The sequence below is a fragment of the Pristiophorus japonicus genome, chromosome 12 (genome assembly GCF_044704955.1).
Source record: "Pristiophorus japonicus isolate sPriJap1 chromosome 12, sPriJap1.hap1, whole genome shotgun sequence".
In the NCBI taxonomy this organism is placed as follows: domain Eukaryota; kingdom Metazoa; phylum Chordata; class Chondrichthyes; family Pristiophoridae; genus Pristiophorus; species Pristiophorus japonicus.
Genome location: NC_091988.1, coordinates 89,664,937 through 89,688,558, shown reverse-complemented (window position 1 = coordinate 89,688,558; position 23,622 = coordinate 89,664,937). Strand labels below are relative to the sequence as shown.

Below are 23,622 nucleotides of genomic sequence, written 5' to 3'. Positions count from 1 at the left end.
ATTCCCAGGATGGCTGGTCTGACATATGAGGAGAGACTGGAGTTTAGAAGGATGCGAGGGGATCTCATAGAAACATATAAATTTCTGGCGGGACTGGGCACGTTAGATGCAGATAGATTATTCCTGATGTTGGGGAAGTCCAGAACCAGGGGACAGTTTAAGGATAAGGGGTAAGCCATTTAGGATTGAGATGAGGAGAAACTTCTTCACTCACAGAGAGTTGTTAACCAGTGGAATTCCCTATCGCAGAGAGTTGTTGATGCCAGTTTGTGGATATATTCAAGAGGGAGTTAGATGTGGCCCTCATGGCTAAAGGGATCAAGGGATATGGAGAGAAAGCAGGAAAGGGGTACTGAGGGAATGATCAGCCATGATCTTATTGAATGGTGGTGCAGGCTCGAAGGGCCGAATGGCCTACTCCTGCAGCTATTTTCTATGTTAATGACTTGGATTTGGGGTTGGGGGTGGCGGGGTGGTGGTGGTGGTTCAGGACACAATTTTGAAATTTGCAGATGACACGAAACTTGGAAGCGTATTAAACAGTGAAGAAGATAGTAATAGACTTCAAGCAAACAAACAGGCTGGTGGAATGGGTGGACATGTGGCAGATGAAATTCAATGCAGAAGTGAGGCGATACATTCTGGTAGAAAGAATGAGACGACTACACACACTAAATTGTACAATTTTAAACAAGGTGCAAGAACAGAGAGATCTGAGGGGTACTTGTGCACAAATCTTTGAAGGTGACAGGACAGGTTAACAATAGCAGTTAATAAAGCACATGTATCCTGGGCTTTATAGATAGAGGCAGAGAGTACAAAAGCCAGGAAGTTATGCTAAACCTATATACACAACACTAGTTCGGCCCCAGTTGGAGTATTGCGTCCAATTCTGGACACCACACTTTAGGAAGGCTGTGAAGTCTTTGAGAGGATACAGACGAGATTTACCAGAATGGTTCCAGGGATGAGGAATTACAGTTATGTGGATAGACTGGAGAAACTGGGATTGTTCTCCTTGGAGCAGAGAAAGCCAAGAGGAGATTTGATAGAGGTGTTTAAAATCATTAAGGGTTTAGAGAGAGTAAATAAAGAAAAACTGTTTCCAATGGCTGAGGTGTGGATAACGAGAGGGCACAAAATAACGGTGCTTGGCAATAGACGACATGAGGAAGAGCACCAGTGGTTAGGATTTGGAATGCACTGCCTCATAGGGTGGTGAATACAGGTTCAACAGTCGCCTTCAAAAAGGGAATTATATAAATACTTAAGAAGGAGAAAATATTGGAGGGGGGGGGGATATGGGGTAAGAGCTAGGGAGTGGGACTAATTGGATAGCTCTTTGAAAGAGCCTGCACAGACTCGATGGGCCGAATGGCCTCCTTCTGTGCTGCACTATTCTACAATTCTAACTGGCAGTTTGAGGTTTATAAAAAAATATCTGGAAGTAAAAAGCTGGCATCAGGAAAAGTGACTATGATGCTGTTGGATTGCCGTAAAAACTCAACTGGTTACGTAATGTCTTTTAGGGAAGGAAAGCCGCTGCCCTTACCTGGTCTGGCCTACATGTGGTTGACTTTTAACTTTCCTCCTGAAGTGGCCCAGAAAGCTGCTTAGTTGTATCAAACTGCTACAGCTGATCCCCCTGGAGTGTGTGTGGGGCTGGGGGGCGGAATTCCTAAGGCAGGGGAGAAGATTAGCTTTTTGCACCGGGACTGAAACATTCCTGCTCCTCCTGGCCCACAAGCAGTGCTGGAAAGGAACATATCTTTCCAGCACTGCTGTCCTTGTTACCTTTGCAACAGGTTGGCTGCCTGCCACCTCCCCACCCCACCTAGTCCCCATTAACCCTGGAAGTGTCGGATTGGGGGTTAAAATTACTCAAGTGTCTGCAGTTATTCAGTTGGAGAGACTCTCACAGCCGCACCAGATTTGGTCCGAACCCAACATTCACACATATCTGCAATTGGTGGATGGCAGAAAAGAATGGGAACCCTGGATGATTTTTCACATTCTTAGCCCAAGGACACTACTGGAGGCAAACCAAAGAGACCCTGGCATCATAGAGAGCTTAGATCAACCATGGATCAGGGATCAAATGTTGGACCTCCTTAGTTTGTACAGCTCAGTATCTGCCACTTAGATAAGCTATTGGGAAATCCTACTAAAACAATTAAAGCACTTTTTCTGGACCTGACCTCCCATAATGTTGGTTTTATGACCCATATGGAAATGATGTTATGGGTTGGGGGTTTCACATAGCACCTATGACTTCACTGGAACAACTGGAACCTTAAGGCAACTCAGTAGGTTTCTATGAGTGAGTTCAGAGGGCTAAACCCATTGCATTAAGAGACAGAAGTATGTCTGTTATTAACTGCAGCGAAAAATGAATAATTGAATGACGGGAATGATTGGAGTCTAGTTTCTCCTTGCAAGTGAGAAATTAATTTTGAACTCATTGTTGGTGGATGACCAACCATAAATGCATATGGATTTCAGGACACCCATTATTGGAGCAAACCCAAGGGGTTACAAATTGAGAGCGTTAGCGCTGGCCGTTACGGCCCTTTTAGGGGAAAGAAATGGCGGCTACCACACCAGCCCGCAGGTCCCGCCATTGCTGTCGTTGCCTGCAATCGGCAAAAGTATTTTAATTAGTAGGATAGTGATGTCAAGTGGCATGCAACGCCGAATTGACACCTGCTCATCTATTTTGGAGCTCGCTGCTCCTCTCACCACCCTCTCCAATGCCACCTACAGCGCTTCACCATTGTACACAGCAATCCCCTGAGGACACTCCATGTGACAAACTTAGACAACCAGAATGTAAGGATAGCATTACCTCCACATAGCTAATACAGTGTTTATATTAATCAGTAACCTAGGTCTTGATAGATAACCCTTGGATTTTGTAGGTATTAAGATGAATCTTTTTTTTTGGTTGTTTGCTTATTTGAAACTGTCCTGGCTGAGATTGTAACAAATGGGAAGATGCAGAATATTGCAACTGATTATAACGGAGTGAGTGTAAGAGAAAGCTTGAGGTTTGGATTAGGAACCACCGATGGATGTTTAGTGTCTCGATCCCTGATTTCTGAAGTGTCGATTCAAAATCTTTAAATTATCAGCTAGGAATACTCTCTCCTCACCATGGAACAGTAAAAGGTCCATAGTTACCAGACCCTCCTAAGCCAGTGATAAAGTGACTGTAGCATGTCAATAACATTATGACTACAGCATCATGGTTTCACAAACTACAAAGTGCTTGATTTGATTGTTCCTGTGCTGTATCTTTTTCTACCTGCTTCATGAAAATTTAATCAGTTAAAATTAATAACTTTGCTTAGTTGCTACTCCTTTTGAATGAGATGTGGGTAAAGTGATAGTAGAGAGTCCTTGAAAGCATTAAATGGGCCATCTTGGCTTAATGGCAAAATAAAAAATGAACAATGTACTCTTTTAGCAATGGACCCACAGGGAATGCTTTCTCTTTAAACATCACTGAATGCTGCGTGCCTTCTTCAGCGCAATGAGGTGTACAGACTTTTGCCCTGTTTTATACTCACATCCTCCCCCTTTCTCCTCCTAGAATGAAAAGCAGGGTTCCATAAAACCCGACATACAATCAAACCGCAGGCTTTCCAGCGCAGTCGACAAACTCCCCACAAATGAATAAACAGGTTGCCGAACCCTTTTTCGCTCTCAAAAGTTTGCAAGCCGGAGCCCGAGCTGATCTAAAAGAAAACACACTTCCATTGGTAGGTTCGGGAGCTTTGCTTGCGTCACTTTGATGTGCTTTAAACAGCAAGAGCTTTTTCCACGAGAACTGATTGTAATACTGTAACATTGACGGATTGGTGAGTGGGTGGCAGGTAAATTGCTGCAATAAACACCTTCCATGGATGGGCTACAGGTTGACTCGTTTGTTCCTCGTTCGCCTTAAATCCAAGTGGTAAAATGCGACCTTCGGCCCCCGTGCTGAGCTTAGCACCAGAAAGAGCACGTCGCACCACAGATTCTCAGCTCGGCTCGTGTAAATTAGCAGGCAGCACCAAAATACCGGTGCTGCCTGCACTCTTTCTGCGGGCGGCCATTAACCTTGGCCAGCGCGTTTCCAGCCTACTCTAATTTCTAGGCCAAAGTCTAGGCAAAAAACTGCGAATGGATTATCCAACAACTCTTGCTGCCCACAGATTGGAAGATGGATGGGCAGAAATATAAAAAGACCTAATCCAACTGCAGCCAAGTGGAAACATGCTGCTGCAGGGTTTTGTACTGATACAAATAACGCACAGGGGTATTGTCCCAGAGAAGATGGATCAACTGCATTAAGAAATGGGACTTGAGCTCAGCTCTGATTTTCCAGTAGTTAACCAGCAGAAAATCAGTAGAGAAGGGGGTCAAGAATTAAAGTAAACAATTAATTGTGCGACAGTCCAGATGTTCCATTCTAAACCGCACGGAAATCTGTGAACCCCAACTCAGTTTACAATAATTCAGCCATACAGAACGTGCAGGTGAAGATTTCAATTGCACAACTGCCTCTCGTGCTCTCGAGCGTTTGCAGATTTTCATAGTTTACTATAAACATGGCCGGGACCAAAATGTGCAGTTTTCAAATGCTTGACATGTCTCCGTGAACTATTAGTGTCCCTCAAGGTTCTGAAGCTAATGAGAAGCTTCTTACTTATCCACAGACAGTGTGGAATCAGAAGAAAAATAAAGAGCCATTGGCTGACAACGAGTGGACACCAAAGTGCAACGTGCTGTTTTCTCCTATTGCAAAGAAGTTCCGATCCAAGCATGATGTTTAAATAGGCGAGAACACACACTGATTTAAAAACGCTCCGAACAGCAAACATATTCACTGCCGAGCTTTTCCGACAAACAACAAACAACTTCAGCAGTCAGATTTTGTTTGTGTAAAATATACGTCGAGCATTTTGTTTGGAACGAGTTACCGAATCAATGATTAAATGAGCCGCCCCACATAAATTTGCCGAGTGACTATTTTTATCCACAGTTTACAGAACAATTTCTTGGCAAACTCCTTAAGCATTTAACAGGATTTAAAGATGTTTTCATCCCCTTGTGGCCCCTGAAACTTCTGGACTTTTGACAATTCCCTTGCTACGGTTTCAACCTGCCTATACACAATGCAATTTTCTAATGTGCATTCCTATTCTTATCCATATTATAAGACTCCTTAAGATATTCCATGTGATTTTTAAGCACACAGAATTCCTAGCACAACAAGGTGCAACAACCACAAATTGCTAAATAATTTTCAACCTCTTCCTCCTAGATTGGACTAATAAAACTGGTAGCAACACGGTGGAGGAGGATTTCCTGGAGTGTATAAGAGATGGTTTTCTAGACCAATATGTTGAGGAACCAACTAGAGAGCAGGCCATCCTAGACTGGGTCTTATGTAATGAGAGAGGATTAATTAGCAATCTTGTTGTGCGAGGCCCCTTGGGGAAGTGACCATAATATGGTAGAATTCTTCATTAAGATGGAGAGTGACACAGTTAATTCAGAGACTAGGGTCCTGAACTTAAAGAAAGGTAACTTCAATGGTATGAGATGTGAATTAGCTAGGATAGACTGGCGAATGATACTTAAAGGACTGACGGTGGATAGGCAATGGCAGACATTTAAAGATCACATGGATGAACTTCAACAATTGTACATCCCTTTCTGGAGTAAAAATAAAACAGGGAAGGTGGCTCAACCATGGCTAAGAAGGGAAATTAGGGATAGTGTTAAATCCAAGGAAGCGGCATATAAATTGGCCAGAAAAAGCAGCAAACCTGAGGACTAGGAGAAATTTAGAATTCAGCAGAGGAGGACAAAGCGTTTAATTAGGAGGGGGAAAATAGAGTATGAGTGTAAGCTTGCAGGGAACATAAGAACAGACTGCAAAAGCTTCTATAGATATGTGAAGAGAAAACAATTAGTGAAGACAAATGTAGGTCCCTTGCAGTCAGAATCAGGTGAATTTAGGAATAAAGAAATGGCAGACCAACTGAACGAATACTTTGGTTTTGTCTTCACGAAGGAAGACACAAATAACCTTCCGGAAATACTAGGGGACCGAGGGTCTAGCGAGAAGGAAATAATTATGAGTCAGGAAATTGTGTTAGGGAAATTGATGGGATTGAAGGCCGATAAATCACAAGGGCCTGATAGTCTGCATCCCAGAGTAATTAAGGAAGTGGACCTAGAAATAGTGGACGCATTGGTGGTCATTTTCCAACAGTCTATAGACTCTGGATCAGTTCCTATGGATTGGAGGGTAGCTAATGTAACCCCACTTTTTAAAAAAAGGAGGGCGAGAGAAAGCAGGGAATTATAGACCGGTTAGCCTGGCATCGGTAGTGGGGAAAATGTTGGAATCAATTATTAAAGACGTAATAGCAATGCATTTGGAAAGCAGTGACAGATCGGTCCAAGTCAGCATGGATTTATGAAAGGGAAATCATGCTTCACAAATCTTCGAGAATTTTTTGAGGATGTAACTAGTGGAGTGAACAAGGGAGAACCAGTGGATGTGATGTATTTGGACTTTCAAAAGGCTTTTGACAAGCTCCCACACAAAAGAGATTAGTGTGCAAAATTAAAGCACATGGTATTGGGGATAATGTATTGATGTGGATAGAGAACTGCTTGGCAGACAGAAAACAAAGAGGAGGAATAAACGAGTCCTTTTCAGAATGGCAGGCAGTGACTAGTGGGGTACTGCAAGGTTCAGTGCTGGGCACCCAGCTCTTTACAATATACATTAATGATTTGGACGAAAGAATTGAATGTAATATCTCCAAGTTTGCAAATGACACTAAGCTGGGTGGCAGTGTGAGCTGTGAGGAGGATGCTAAGAGGCTGCAGGGTGACTTGGACAGGTTTGGTGGGTGGACAAATGCATGGCAGATGCAGTATAATGTGGATAAATGTGAGGTTATCCACTTTGGTGGCAAAAACAGGGAAGCAGAATATTATCTGAATGGTGACAGATTAGGCAAAGGGGAGGTGCAACGAGACCTGGGTGTCATGGTACATCAGTCATTGAAAGTTGGCATGTAGGTACAGCAGGCGGTGAAGAAGGCAAATGGTATGTTGGCCTTCATAGCGAGAGGATTTGAGTATGGGAACAGGGAGGTCTTGCTGCAGTTGTACAGGGCCTTGGTGAGGCCACACCTTGACTACTGTGTACAGTTTTGGTCTCCTAATCTGAGGAAGGGCATTCTTGCTATTGAGGGAGTGCAGTGAATGTTCACCAGACTGATTCCCGGGATGGCAGGACTGACATATGAAGAAAGACTGGATCGACTAGGCTTATATTGACTGGAATTTAGAAGAATGAGAGGGCATCTCATAGAAACATATACAATTCTGACGGGATTGGACAGGTTCGATATAGGAAGAATGTTCCCAATGTTGGGGAACTCCAGAACCAGGGCTCACAGTCTAAGGATAAGGGGTAAGCCATTTAAGACCAAGATGAGGAGAAACTTCTTTGCTCAGAGAATTGTGAACCTGTGGTATTCTCTACCACAGAAAGTTGTTGAGGCCAGTTCCTTAGATATATTCAAAAGGGAGTTAGATATGGCCTTTACGGCTAAAGGGATCAAGGGGTATGGAGAGAAAACAGGAATGGAGTACTGAAGTTGCATGATCAGCCATGATCATATTGAATGGTGGTGCCAACTCACCAGAGTTTTTTGTGGTGCAAAAATGCATCAGGTCTGCCAAATATGTGTTGAGCTCATGTCAAAGTGGATCTGACACCACCCCAGCTTTTAAGAGTTCACTTTCTTTATAGTTTTTCCACAACCACCATGTGTCCAGTTGAACACTTTCTACAGAACAGAATATTTTGATTGAAAACAAATGGTACATTGTTTGAAAACTGGCACTGAACTTTGTTTCCCCAACTAAACAGGCTTGACTTGGTAACTCGGGGAACTATCATTTCCTGGGGTGGAGGGAGCCAGAGGGCAAGAGACACTGGTCAACCAAATGTGTGGCCTAAAAAACTCTCAAGTCATTTTACACTTTCAAATTGCAAAGGGGATAAGGGACTATGGGGAGCGGGCGGGGAAGTGGAGCTGAGTCTATGATCAGATCAGCCATGATCTTATTGAATTGGCGGAGCAGGCTTGAGGGGCCGTATGGCCTACTCTTGTTCCTATTTCTTATGTTCTTATTATATTTTCAACACACAAGGGCGGACGAGAAAAAATAATTCAGATGTGAGGAACACTTTTGTTTCAGAGTTACCTCTTCGTAATGTTGGAGTCAGGACCTTCGGGATGTTTCCAACTGGCTGCTTTAACAGGGAGCCACCATGGTGCTGCTGCAACCTACAAGAGAGGAAACCATCTTGGGTTTAGAATCTTACAGCAGAATTAAGACATTTTTGGTCCTCCTCAAGAGATAAAGAACCCTGCCCGAGTGCTGAGAAAACATTGGGAAATCTGCATCCTCGCCTTTCTCTGCAGAAGAGGGATTTGCCACAGAAGCTCTCCAGTTAGATGCAAATGGCGCACAGACCGCATTGTTTTCTTTACTGTTTCCAGCTGCAACTGGCTGGATACTGGCATTGTAATATATGTGTCTCGATCAGGCCAACATCCCCAGCATCAAAGCACTGACCACGCTCGACCAGCTCCGTTGGGTGGGCCACATTGTCCGCATGCCCGACACAAGACTCCCAAAGCAAGAGTTCTACTTGGAATTCCTACATGGCAAGCGAGCCCCACGTGGGCAGAGGAAACATTTCAAGGACACCCTCAAAGCCTCCTTGATAAAATGCAACCTCCCCACCGACACCTGGGAATCCCTGGCCAAAGACCATCCTAAGTGGAGGAAGAGCATCCGGGAGGGCGCTGAGTACAGAGAGTCTCGTCGCCGAGAGCATGCCGAAAACAAGCGCAGGCAGTGGAAGGAGCGTGCGGCAAACCTGACTCCCCACCCACCCTTTCCTCCAATGACTATCTGTCCCACCTGCGAAAGAAATTGTAATTCCCATATTGGACTGTACAGTCACCTGAGAAGTATTGGGATGAAGGCCTCTTCCATCTGGCAGATGTAAGGGTTCTGTGTATAATGAGTTTGGATCACCTCAGCAAAAACTTGTCCCTAAATCGCGACAAAGGAAAATTTACTTGATAAAAGTTTTAGCCCCATCAAAAATATATTTTAAAATAACTTTTAGGATGCAATGGAATGGGAAGACATTAGTTTATATCTGGAATTTGACAAGGAGGATTCATTATCATAACCTGGCCCATTGCAGGAGGTACCGAAAGATGACAGATAAATAGAAAAGAAGCCAGAAGCAAAGATTGGGTAGGGTCTGAACAAAAGGGAACTCCTCAGATAAAGAAGCAGACCATGTCCGCATGCAGCAAGACCTGGACAACATTCAGGCTTTGGCTGCTAAGTGGCAAGTAACATTCGTGCCACACAAGTGCCAGGCAATGACCATCTCCAACAAGAGAAAGTCTAACCACCTCCCCTTGACATTTATTGGCATTACCTTCGTCAAGCCCCCACCATCAACATTTTGGGTGTCACCATTGACCAGAAACTTAATAGGACTCGCCACATATATACTGTGGCTACAAGAACAGGCTCACCTCCTGACTCGCAAAGCCTTTCCACCATCTACAAGGCACAAGTCAGGAGTGTGATGGAACACTCCCCACTTGCCTGGATGAGTGCAGCTCCAATAATACTCAAGAAGCTCGATATTATCCAGGACAAAGCAGTCCGCTTGATTGGCACCCCATCCACCAACTTAAACATTCACTCCCTTTACAAGTCTGCAGTGTGTACCATCTACAAATGCACTGCAGCAACTTGCCAAGGCATCTTCCACAGCACCTTCCAAACTCGCGACCTCTACCACCTAGAAGGACAGCAGGTGCATGGGAACACCACCACCTCCAAAATCCCCGCAAAGTCAGACACCATCCTGACTTGGAAATATATCACCATTCCTTCAGTATCGCTGGGTCAAAATCCTGGAACTCCCGACCTAAACAATAAGAACTTATATTTAACATAGTAAAATGTCCCAAGGCACATCACAGGAGTGTTAGAAGACAAAAAGAAACTTTGACACTGAACACTTAAGGAGAAATTAGGGCAAATGACCAAAGGCTTGGTCAAAGAGATAGGTTTTAAGGCGTGTCTTAAAGGAGGAGAGGTAGAGAGAGGGCGAGGTTTAGGGAGGGAATTCCAGAGCTTGAGGCCGAGGCAGTTTAAGGCACGGCCACCAATGGCTGAGCGATTAAAATCAGGGTTGCTCACGAGGCCAGAATTAGAGGAGCGCAGACATCTCAGGGAGTTGTGGGGCTGGAGGAGATTATAGAAATATGGAAGGGCGAGGCCATGGAGGGATTTGAAAATAAAGATGAGAATTCGGAAATCGAGGCGTTGCTTAATCGAGAGCCAATGGAGGTCAGCGAGCACAGGAATGATCGGTGAATGAGACTTGGTGCAAGTTAGGACATGGGCAGCCGAGTTTTGGATCGCCTCTAGTTTATGTAGGGTAGAATGTGGGAGGCCAGCCAGGAGCACGTTGGAATAGTCAAGTCTAGAGGTAACAAAGGCCTGGATGAGGGTTTCAGCAGCAGATGAGCTGAAGCAGGGGCAGAGACGGGCAATGTTAGAGGTGAAATTAAGCGATCTTAGTCATGGCATGGATATGTGGTCAGAAGCTCATTTCAGGGTCAAATAGGACACCAAGGTTGCGAACAGTGTGGGTCAGCCTCAGACAGATGGTAGGGAGATGGATGGAGTTGGTAGAGAGGGAATGGATTTTCTGGTGGGTCCGAAGACAATGACAAGTATACATGTGGAAACTGACTCTGTGTTTTCAGATGATATTGCCGAGGGGCAGCAGAAAGATGAGAAATATGAGGGAGTCCAATGATAGATCCTTGAGGGACCTCAGAGGAACATTGGAACAGGAGTAGGCCATTCAGCCCCTCAAGCCTGCTCCGCCATTCAATTAGATCATGGCTGATCTGCGACCTAACTCCATAAACCTGCTTTTGGCCCATATCCCTTAATATCTTTGGTTAACAAAAAATCATCAATCTCAGATTTAAAATTATCAATTAATCTAGCATCAGTGGCCATTTGCAGAAGAGAGTTCCAATCACTTTTGAAAGGTCTGGCTCTAATGTTTAGACTATGCCCCCTAGTCCTAGAACCCCCAAACAGCATAAATAGTTTCTATCTATCCACCTTATCTGTTCCCCCTTAATATCTTGAAAACTTCGATCAAATCACCCAGTAACCTAAATTCTAGGGAATATACCCTAATTTATGTAATCTCTCCTCGTAACTTAGAAACATAGAAAATAGGTGCAGGACTAAGTCGTTCGGCCCTTCGAGCCTGCACCGCCATTCCGTAAGATCATGGCTGATCATTCCTTCAGTACCCCTTTCCTGCTTTCTCTCCATACCCCTTGATCTCCTTAACCGTAAGGGCCATATCTAACTCCCTCTTGAATATATCCAATGAACTGGCATCAACAACTCTCTGCGGCAGGGAATTCCACAGGTCAACAACTCTCTGAGTGAAGAAGTTTCTCCTCATCTCAGTCCTAAATGGCCTACCCCTTATCCTAAGGCTATGTCCCCTGGTTCTAGACTTCCCCAACATCGAGAACATTCTTCCCGCATCTAACCTGTCCAGTCTCGTCAGAATCTTATATGTTTCTGTCCAGGTCTCATTTTGGTAAACCCAAGCTGCACTCCCTCCAAGGCTAATATATTCTTCCTAAGATGTGGTGCCCAGAACTGCTCATAGTACTCCAGCTGTGGTCTAACCAGGGTTTTGTATAGCTATAGCTGTATAACTTCTATCCCCTTGTATTCTAGTCCTCTAGATATAAAGGCCAGCATTCCATTAGCCCTTTTGATTACTTTCTGGACCTGTTAATGACATTTTAATGCTCTATGTACCTGGACCCCCAAGTCTTTTTGGACATCTACTATTTTTAGTTTTTCATCATTTAAAAACTACCCTGTTCTATCTTTTTTAGGTCCAAAGTAGATGACCTCACATTTGCCTACATTGAAATCCATTTGCCACAGTTTTGCCCATTCATTTAATCCATCAACATCCCTTGGTAATGTTTTGCTTTCATCTACACTGCCGACAATGCAACTATCGTTGTATCATCGGCAAATTTGGATATATGACTTTCTATGCCATCATCTAAGTAAATAAATATTGTGAATAATTGACACCCAACACAGATCCCTGCCGGATACCACTAGTCACATCCTGCTAATCTGAGTACCACCCCACTATCCCTACTGTCTGACTCCTGTCGCTCAGCCAATTTCCTAACCAGGTAAATAATTTGCCCTCAATTCCATGGGCTTCCAGCTTAGTTAACAGTCTCTTATGTGGGACTTTCTCAAATGCTTTCTGGAAGTCCATGTAAATAACATCCACAGACATTCCCCTGTCCACTATTTTAGTCACCTCTTCAAAAAATTCAATCAGGTTTGTCAGACAGGACCTACTTTTACAAATCTATGCTGGCACTCTCGGATCAACTGAAATGTATGAGATGTTCAATCACCCTATTCTTAATTATAGACTCTAGTAATTTCACAACAACAGATGTTAGGCTAACTGGTCTATAATTCCATGCTTTCCCCCTCTCGTCATTTTTAAACAGCAGTGTGACATGCGCAATTTTCCTGAATCGAGAGAACTTTGGAAGATTATAGTTAGGGCATCTGCAATGTGCTCACCTACTTCCTTTAAAACCCTGGGATGGAAATCAAATGGCCCTGGAGATTTGTCACTCTTTAGCGCCACTATTTTCTTCATTATTGTTGTTTTACTTACGTTAATTTTATTGAGTCCTTGTCCCCGATTCAATATTAGTTTCCTTGGGATTTCCGACATGCTATTCTCTTTTATTTTAAATACGGACGCAAAGTAATTATTCAACATGTTCGCCATTTCCTTATCATTGATAATAACACAATCACAATCACTAAGGAGGTGGTACTCAGTAAGATAAATGGGACTAAAGGCAGATAAATCCCCTGGACCTGATGGCTTGCATCCGAGCGTCTTACGAGAAGTAGCGGCAGGGATTGTGGATGTATTGGTTGTAATTTACCAAAATTCCCTGGAAGCTGGGGCGGTCCCAGCAGATTGGAAAACTGCAAATGTGACGCCCCTATTTAAAAAAGGAGACAGACAAAAAGCAGGAAACTATAGACCAGTTAGCCTAACATCTGTGGTTGGGAAAATGTTGGAGTCCATTATTAAAGAAGCAATAGCAGGACATTTGGAAAAGCAAAATTTGGTCAGGCACAGTCAGCATGGATTTATGAAGGGGAAATCATGTTTAACAAATTTGCTGGAGTTCTTTGAGGATGTAACGAACTGGGTGGATAAAGGGGAACCAGTAGATGTGGTGTATTTGGACTTCCAGAAGGCATTTGACCAGGTGCCACATAAAAGTTTACTGCACAAGATAAAAGTTCATGGGGTTGATCTAACTATAATCATATATTTGCATGGATGGAGGATTGGCTAACTAACAAAGAACAGAGAGTCGGGATAAATAGTTCATTCTCTGGTTGGCAACCAGTATCAACTTGGAAGAAAGGACTGAGTGTAACGTAGCCAGGTTTGCTGACGATACAAAGATGGGAGGAAAAGCAATTTGAGAGGACACAAAAAAATCTGCAAAAGGACATAGGCGGGCTAAGTGAGCGGGCAAAAATTTGGAAGATGGAGTATAATGTCGGAAAGTATGAGGTCATGAACTTTGGCAGAAAAAAAATCGAAGAGCAAGTTATATTTAAATGGAGAAAGATTGCAAAGTGCCGCAGTACAGCGGGACCTGGGGGTATTTGTGCATGAAACACAAAAGGATAGTATGCAGGTACAGCAAGTGATCAGGAAGGCCAATGGTGTCTTGGTCTTCATTGTAAAAGGGATGGAGTATAAAAGCAGGGAAGTCTTGCTGCAGCAAGATTGGTGAGGCCACACCTGGAATAAAAGTGTGCTGAGTCCATGATCAGATCAGATCAGCCATGATCTTATTAAATGGTGGAGCAGGATTGAGGGGCCGTATGGCTTACTCCGGCTCCTATTTCTTAAGTTCTTATAATGGGCCGAAAATTATAGCCTCGCCAGGTGCGCCCGATGTGCGCACCCACCTGGCGAGGCTTCACAACGCGCATGCGCCGAGAACCAACTTTTCCGATCTGTCAAAAAATACTTTTGACAGATCCAATGCATCCCTGGAGGAAGGACATCCGCAGGACAGAGACGGGGCCATTTGCCCAACTCGTACCCAGCGAATGTCCTTCAAACTCTTATGCCTGGTAAAAACAGGCGTATAGCCTACTTTTACCAGTGTAAGATTTTAAAGTAGAGAAAAATTAAATGTATTCACTCATTTTTATATTAAAAACCCTGTCCATTAAAGGTAAGTTTATTGTTAATCCTATTAAAACACATAAAAATAAATTTCAAAAATATATTTTTGTCTAAAACGTTTAATTATATTCAATTTCAATTAATTTTAAATATGTGAGTTTTTTTTTTAATTTATTGTACTGTGTTTCTTATTTTAGGAGGGTATTCTCATTGATAGTAATGGGAACTCGTAAAAATGGAGCTCCCATTATTATCAATGAGAATACTAGGTAGTGATTGGTGATCCAGGCCCACGTGATTCTGGGATACATATACGGTCCTGGAGGACATGTTCCCATATGCTGCACAGCGAATGGAGGCCTCTGACCGCAATTCTACGTTCCTCTGGGACAACCAGATATTTTCGTAGATTTTTTTCAGGTCGTAGGCATTCGTCTGAAGGAAGCCTCTGACCGCAATTTTCCCCCCAATATCACAGTTATCAGTCCTGACTACCCTCTCTTTCCTAATATAATTGTAAAACTTCTTTGTATTGATTTTCATATCCATTGCAATTTTCTTATGATACTCCTTTTCCGTAGCTCTTTTATAACTTCATTTATAACCGTTCAATCTCATTTCCAAATGCAAGAAATTAAGGACACTTCAGAAAGGTCCTATGTGATATTTTTATCCTCGGGTCTGATTGTCCTGTAATTCACCTCAAAAGTAATCACACAGTTGTGCTTTCGTACCATATCACATGTTATGATCGCTGTTGGATAAATGTTCACACACGGTTAGGCTGTTAACTAAATCTAATATGGCATGCCCTCTTGTTGCCTTGAGGACATATTGTTGTAGAAAACTATCCTGGACACACAAGAAATTCATTACCTTTCTGACAGCTACTAGTCTGCTTATCCCAATCCATATTAAAGTTAAAATCCCCCATTAAAACCACTCTGCCTTTACAATACGCTTGCGTAATCTCTACATTTATACAATCGAGCACTTCACAGCTGCTACCAGAGGGTCTATACACAACTCCCACTACAATGTTAAATCCTTTCTTATTTCTTAATTCTACCCATAAAGTCTCCACTGCCTACTGACATTTCTATATATCCTCTTATCATTGAAGTGATTTCATCCTTAATCACTAAGGCTACTCCTCCCCCTCTGCCATTTTCCCAACCTTTCCTGTAAACCTCCTAACAGGGTATATTTAATTCGCAGTCCAGACTGTCTTGCAGCCATAACTCTATAATGACTACAATGTCATACCCTCCAATTTGAATTTGTGCCTACATTCAATGTATTCCTCATACTCCGTGTCTTTGCGGAGTATGTGGACGCTTATTTGGGCCTGTAACGATGAAGGAGCGGGAAGACAAGCCATTGCAGGTGATTCTCTGGCTATAATTAGATATATAAAAATGGAACCAGGCGAATACAGTCCCACCCAGCTGAATAACGGTGGAGAGGTGTTGGAGGAGGATGGAGTGGTCAACTGTGTCAAAGACTGCAGAGAGGTCAGGAAGGACAAGGAGGAATAGGTTATCTTTGTCACAGACACAAAGAATGTCATTTGTGACTTTTAGGAGAACCGTTTCAGTTCTGTGGCAGGAGCTGAAACCTGATTGGAGGGATTCAAACATGGAGTTCTGGGCAAGATGGACATGGGCTTTGGGAGGCGACAACATGTCCAAGGACTGGAGAGGAAACGGAAGTTGGAGATGGAGTGGTAATTTGCAAGGCTTGGCTTTTGAGGAGAGGGGTGATAACGGCAGATTTGAAGGAGAGGGAGACAGAATCCGAGAAGTGTTAACAATATCAGCTAACATGGGAGCCAGAAAAATAAGTTGGGTGGTCAGCGGTTTGGTGGGAATAGGGTTGAGAGAGCAGGAAGTGGGTTGCATGGACAAGGTGAACGAGGAGAAGTCATGAGGGGAGATCGGAGAATGGCACTGTGGGAGTTCTGTCACCACACAAACGGCAACGGTTCAAGAAGTCGGCTCGTCACCGCCTTCTCAAGAGAAATTAGGGATGGGCAATAAATGCTAGCCTTGCCAGCGATGCCCACATCCCGTGAATGAATGAATAGATTTTTTTTTTTTTAAGTATAGGAAGAATGTTTTAGAAAATTTACTTTTTCTTCCCCCTAAAAATTCATTGTATGGATTGCTTAAATAAACACAAGTGTTTTTATCCTGATACAGAAATAGAAATAAAGTCTTTCATTCATACAGAGCCTGGGCTACCATTGAGACAGCTAACACCTATATGTATTTAATATTCAAACAACTAGAACAATTGTAAACATTCATATATCATACACACAATACACAAATTGTTTACTGTCAACGTGAGAAGCATTTCCTTTTTAACAAAATGTTCAATAGATTTGGCTCCATTTCTAATCGTCTGCTACTTTAATACCTTACTTGTATCGTAGTCCTGTCTTCAGAAGCAATGCCGTAATATAAAAAAGACGACCTGCAGGGAACGTCACCTTGAGACCCTGCCCCGAGGGGCAAAATATCACTGGCGTCGAACATAATTACCATTAGTAACACTAGATTACACTGGCTGCCATCTCATTTTGACCTTGGGTAGAATGAATTCTTCAGGGAGGAATGTTGGATTTGATACCGGGAAAACTTCCTGCGCTTTGAATAGCACCTGAACAAGCAGACAATTTAACATCTCATTTGACAGACAGCACAATCAACACTGCAGCACCTCCTCAGTACTGCGCTGAAGCATCAGTCTAGATGGTGCGCTCAAGCCTGAATATAAAGCTAATTTCACTAGTTTCAGGGGCGTACATGCTTCAAAGGGAGAATGGTCTGCCAATCAGGGCTGCAATGTTGTAGCCGTCTCTCTGAACTGACTCCCTTCACATCCGGTTTCTCAACAGGAGTGCGGAAGCACTGAATTTACCCCAACTCCCAGCCGCACCTCACACGTTGTGCTGTCAAGAGTCTAACATTCCTATGCTAACAGAATGTTAAACACATCAGTACTGCAAACCCTGAAAGGTTGCAGGCTGCAAGAGTATTCTAGTGTTTGATGTACATCACGGACATACTTGACAGTCCAGCAACAGCCTCATCATTGCACTGCTTAAAGACTTTGGCAAGCAAGTGGAATGTGGGAACCACCACTTTGCATTCCTCCTTTCTGTTTGTTTACAAGTTCTGTCTCCCATTCAGAGTAGTTAAAATATTTCGCATTTTGTAGGCAAGGCAAGAAAGTCTCAACATCTTTTCTTTATTTCTCCTCTGTGCCTCTAAAGGAAGCAGTTGTGTGCCCTCGAGGCTGAGGTTGACGTGACTGTCCCAACCCAATTCCCCACAGATTCACTCTTGGGGTTGCCAACCCTCCAGGACTGTCCTGGAGCCTCCAGGAATTAAAAAAAATAATCTCCTGGACACTACAGTGAGCAATCAGGGAGAAAAATCATAGGGGAATTTTTTTTAATTTTTTTTTAAGTATTTCCCTCCCACCCCATTTCCTTTAAACACTTTCATTTGCAGTTAGGTATTACTTATAAAAATAAAGGCGGTTTTGACTGGATGGGGTGATTGGAGGCGGGAGGTCAAGTGATGAAACCTCCAGGAATACGTAAACCAAAGTTGGCAACCTTACATCCAGCTTACATGCAACTCGTTGTTAAAAAGAAATCAAACAAAGGTCCCAATTTAATAGCCAATAATAATCAGTTAAAAGGAGTGCTGCATCTTGTTCGGGTGGAAGCGGGAAGTTTATTGGGAAACACACTTGTTGGAATGTCCCATGATGCTACAAGCGGTCAAGGCACTGAAGGCAAGAACCCACAGTAATTATCGAACCACTTTAGACTTTTAGTTCATGGCATGTAGTTCTAGTGCCTCAGTAGTTGCACTTAACCTGGGTCATCTGCTATTAAAGGAGCATCAGACCAAGTTCAGGGCAAGTAATTCAGCCACTACAATGATTCAATTTTGATGCTTAGATAATTGACTCAATATGCACTTGAGGTCTTTTAATTACATGACTGTGCACCACTGAAATATAATGTACATTAGTAAATCTTAAAAAAAAATATCATGCACAACTTGCTCTGTTTTATTATAGCGCTGATCCCAACAGCAGCCCCAATGTTGACAGCAATGAGGGCAATGCTTCGGCACTGACGGCAAGAATCTTCTCGGAAGACAGTGCAATGCCGAGTAAATGGCTACCACAAATGCTTCCACACTGCTCAGGCCTGTATAGCCACAGGAGAGAAAAATAAATAAAAGTGTTGCGACATTGCTGTTGTGACAATTTGATGTGCAAATTAACTGCCGCGATTCTTACATCTACACTTCAAATGGGGTACTGAAGTGAATGTTCAGCCATGAACTCATTGAATGGCGGTGCAGGCTAGAAGGGCCGAATGGCCTACTCCTGCACCTATTTTCTATGTTTCTATGTTTCTTAAAAGTACTTAAGAACATAAGAAATAGGAACAGGAGTAGGCCATATGGCCCCTCGAGCCTGCTCCGCCATTCAATATCATGGCTGTTCTGATCATGGACTCAGCTCCACTTCCCCATCTGCTCCCCATAACCCCTTACCGTTTAAGAAACTGTCTACTTCTGTCTTAAATTTATTCAATGTCCGAGTTTCCACAGCTATCTGAGGCAGCGAATTCCACAGATTTACAACCCTCAGCAGAAATGTCTCCTCGTCTCGGTTTTAAATGGCCGGCCCCTTATTCTAAGATCATGCCCTCTAGTTCTAGTCTCCCCCATCAGTGGAAACATCCTCTTTGCATCCACCTTGTCAAGCCCCCTCATAATCTTATACATTTCGATAAGATCACCTCTTATTCTTCTGAATTCCAATGAGTAGAGGCCCAACCTCATAAGTCAACACCCTCATCCCTGGAATCAACCAAGTGAATCTTCTCTGAACTGCCTCCAAAGCAAGCATATCCTTTCGTAAATATGGAAACCAAAACTGCACGCAGTATTCCAGGTGTGGCCTCACCAATACCTTATATAGCTGTAGCAAGACTTCCCTGCTTTTATACTCCATCCCCTTTACAATAAAGGCCAAGATACCATTGGCCTTCCTGATTATTTGCTGTACCTGCATGTTATCCTTTTGCGTTTCTTGCACAAGTACCCCCAGGTCCCGTTGTATTGCAGCACTTTGCAATCTTTCTCCATTTAAATAATAACTTGCTCTTTGATTTTTTTCTGCCAAAGTGCATGACCTCACACTTTCCAACATTATACTCCATCTGCCAAGTTTTTGCCCACTCACTTAGCCTGTCTATGTCCTTTTGCAGATTTTGTGTGTCCTCCTCACACATTGCTTTTCCTCCCATCTTTGTATTGTCAGCAAACTTGGCTACATTACACTCAGTCCCTTCTTCCAAGTCGTTAATATAGATTGTAAACAGTTGGGGTCCCTGCGGCACTCCACTAGTTACTGGTTGCCAACCAGAGAATGAACCATTTATCCCGACTCTCTGTTCTGTTAGTTAGCCAATCCTCTATCTATACTAATATATTACCCCCAACCCCGTGAACTTTTATCTTGTGCAGTAATCTTTTATGTGGCACCTTCTGGAAGTTCAAATACACCACATCCACTCGTTCCCCTTTATCCACCCTGTTCGTTACATCCTCAAAGAACTGCAGCAAATTTGTCAAACATGACTTCCCCTTCATAAATCCATGCTGACTCTGCCTGACCAAATTTTGCTTTTCCAAATGTCCTGCTACTGGTTCTTTAATAATGGACTTCAACATTTTCCCAACCACAGATGTTAGGCTAACTGGTCTATAGTTTCCTGCTTTTTGTCTGCCTCCTTTTTTAAATAGGGGCGTTACATTTGCAGTTTTCCAATCTGCTGGGACCTCCCCAGAATCCAGGGAATTCTGGTAAAGTACAACCAATGAATCCACAATCCCTGCTGCCACTTCTCTTAAGACCCTAGGATGCAAGCCATCAGGTCCAGGGGATTTACTTGCCTTCAGTCCCATTATCTTACTGAGTACCATCTCCTTAGTGATTGTGATTGTGTTAAGTTCCTCCCCCCTATAGCCCCTTGACTATCTACTGTTGGAATATTGTTAGTGTCCTCTATCGTAGAGACTGACACAAAATATTTGTTCAGAGTTTCTGCCATCTTCATGTTCCCCATTACTAATTCCCCGGTCTCGTCATCCAAGGGACCAACATTTACTTTAGCCATTTTTTTTCCTTTTTATACACCTATAGAAACTCTTGCTATCTGTTTTTATATTTTGTGCTAGTTTACTTTCATAGTCTATCTTCCCTTTCGTAATAATTTTTTTTTTTTTTAAGTTGTTCTTTGCTGGCTTTTAAAAGCTTCCCAGTCTTCTGTCCTCCCACTAGTTTTGGCCACTTTGTGTGCCCTTGTTTCTAATTGGATACCCTCCTTAATTTCCTTCGTTCGCCACGGATGGCTATCTTTTCTCTTGCACCCTTTCCTTTTCACTGGAATATATTTTTCTTGAGTTGTGAAATATCTCCTTAAATCAAATCAATACCACTGCTCGTCAACCGTCCTACACTTTATCTATTTTCCCAGTCCACTTTACTCAACTCTGCCCTCATACCTTCATAGTCTCCTTTATTTAAGCTTAGTACGCTGGTTAGAGATCCAACTTTCTCACCCTCCATCTGGATTTGAAATTCAATCATGCTATGATCACTCATTCCAAGGGGATCCTTTACGAGGAGATTGTTTATTAATCCTGTCTCATTACACATGACCAGATCTAAGATAGCCTGCCCCCTGGTTGGTACTGCTCAATGCACTCCATGAACTCCTCCTCAAGGCTACCCTGACCAATTTGATTTGTCCAATCAATATGAAGGTTAAAATCACCCAAGATTATTGCTGTTCCCTTTTTACAAGCCCCCACTATTTCCTGGTTTATGTCCCGACAAACAGAGTTGCTACTGTTAGGGGGCCGATAGACTACGCCCACCAGTGACTTTTTCCCTTTATTGTTCCTCATCTCCACCCAAACTGTTTCAAAATCCTGATCATTTGAGCCAATATAATTTCTTACTATTGCAGTGATTCCATCCTTTATCAATAGAGCTACCCCACCTCCTTTTCCTTTCTGTCTGCCCTTCCGGATTGTCAAGTACCCCTGAATATTTAATTCCCAGTCCTGGTCACCTTGCAACCACGTCTCTGTAATGGCTATCAGATCATACCCATTTGTTTCAATTTGTGCCGCCAACTCATCTATTTTGTTACAAATGCTACGTGCATTTAGACAAAGTGCCTTTAAGTTTTTTTTTTAAGCCCTTTTTTCCTGTTCGTTTCCTTTCTCCTTCAAACACACTTTCTTAATTTTTGCTTTCTAATTCCAGCTTTACTCCCCTCCCTATTGTATCTATTTTCAGGTTCCCATCCCCCTGTCAAGCTAGTTTAAACCCTCCCCATCAGCACGAGCAACGCCCCCCCCCACCCCACCCCCACAAGGATATTGGTCCCGGCTCTGTTGAGGTGCAATCTGTCTGGCTTGAACAGGTTCCACCTCCCCCAGAAGTGGGCCCAATGCTTCAGGAAACTGAAGCCCTCCCGCCTGCACCATCTCTCCAGCCACGTATTCATCTACTCTATCCTCCTATTTCTGTACTCATTAGCTCATGGAACTGGGAGTAATCCAGAGATTACTACCTTTGAGGTCCTGCTTTTTAATTTCTCTCCTTGCTCCCTAAACTCTGCCTGCAGGACCTCATCCCTCTTCCTACCTATGTCATTGGTACCACAACCTCGGTCTGTTCACCCTCTCCCCCCCAGAATGCCCTGCAGCAACTCAGTGACATCCTTGGCCCTGGCACCAGGGAGGCAACATACCATCCTGGAGTCACGTCTGCAGCCACAGAAACGCCAGTCTGTTCCCCTGACTACTGAATACCCTACCACTATAGCTTTCCCATTCTTTTTCCTCCCGCCGTGCAGCTGAGCCACCCATGGTGCCGTGGACTTGGCTCTGGCTACACTCTCCAGAGCCATCACCCTCACCGGTACTCAGAACAGAGTACCCGTTGGAGAGCGAGATGGACTCCGAGGACTCCTGCACTACCTGCCTAGTCCTCCTCTTCTATCCAGGGGTCACCCAATCCCAATCTGCCGGCACACTCTTAAGCTATGGGGTGACCGCCTCTAGAAACGTGCTATCCATGTTGCTCTCAGTCACGAATGCACCACAGTGACCCCAGCTGCTGCTCAAGCTCCAACACATGGAGCTCAAGATGATGCAGCTGGAGGCACCTCCTGCACATGTGGTTGCCCCGGTTGCACGAAGCATCCGGGACTTCCCACATGCCACAGGATGCACAATCAACGGGACATAGCTGCCCTGCCATCCCTCTAGTTACATTCGCAACCATCGAGTAGAACTAAACTCTGAACCTTAGCACAACACACCCGTCCGCTGTCAGCAAACAACCGATTTAATTAACTGGTTCTCCTTAGATAATAAAGATCACATATTTTTACTGGCAGATGTTACTTACAACAATGCCAAAGGTTTCCTACTGAAAGGAAAAAGAAAAATACTCACCAATCCACCAGCCAATCACTTACCCGCTTGGCTGTGACGTCACACTTTGATTTTGTTTTTTTTAAAACTTTTGGTCGTCTGTGGCTCTTCCGATGGCCTCGCCCTTTTTATGGGCCTCTCGATCCTCCCGCTACTTCAATGCCTGTAAAACGCTTTGGGCCGACCAGAGGTCATGAAAGGCGCTGTAGAAATGCAAGTCTTCATTTTCTTTACTGAATGTGGATAAATGAAGGACAGCAGGCGCGTGCGAGCACCATCACCTGCAGGTTCCCCTCTAGTTGCACACCATCCGGACTTGGAAATGTATCATCATTCCTTCATCATTGTTGGGTCAAAATCCTGGAACTCCCTCCCGAACAGAACTGTGGGAGTACCTTCACAAGGACTGCAGTGGTTCAAGGCGGCGGCCAATTAGGGATGGGCAATAAATTCTGGCGTTGCCAACAATGCCCACATCCCGGAACTAATTTTTAGAAATGGTCACCCATCGGGCGATTCACAATTAGGTGAAAGATAAAAAAGGCACGGAGCCAGCAAGTGGGAAAGTTGAAGAGGTGACCAAAAGGTTTAGTCAGATAGAGACAGACTTCCCAAAATTCAAGTCTTAGT

At 43.6% G+C, this 23,622-nt stretch overlaps 1 protein-coding gene across 6 annotated transcripts in view; it reads right to left on the bottom strand.

Moving 5' to 3' along the window:
- sumf1 (sulfatase modifying factor 1) overlaps positions 1-23,622 on the bottom strand; it is a 203,638-nt gene that overhangs the window by 127,682 nt on the left and 52,334 nt on the right. For 4 of the 6 annotated variants that reach the window (XM_070895732.1, XM_070895736.1, XM_070895731.1 and 1 more), the window contains exons 4-5: positions 8,284-8,366; positions 1,553-1,678 (exon numbers count right to left, since the gene is read on the bottom strand). In XM_070895732.1, coding sequence (XP_070751833.1) covers positions 1,553-1,678; positions 8,284-8,366 — 209 coding nt within the window. The remainder of the gene's footprint in view (positions 1-1,552; positions 1,679-8,283; positions 8,367-23,622) is intronic. The other 2 variants (XM_070895734.1, XM_070895733.1) reach the window with 1 other exon arrangement.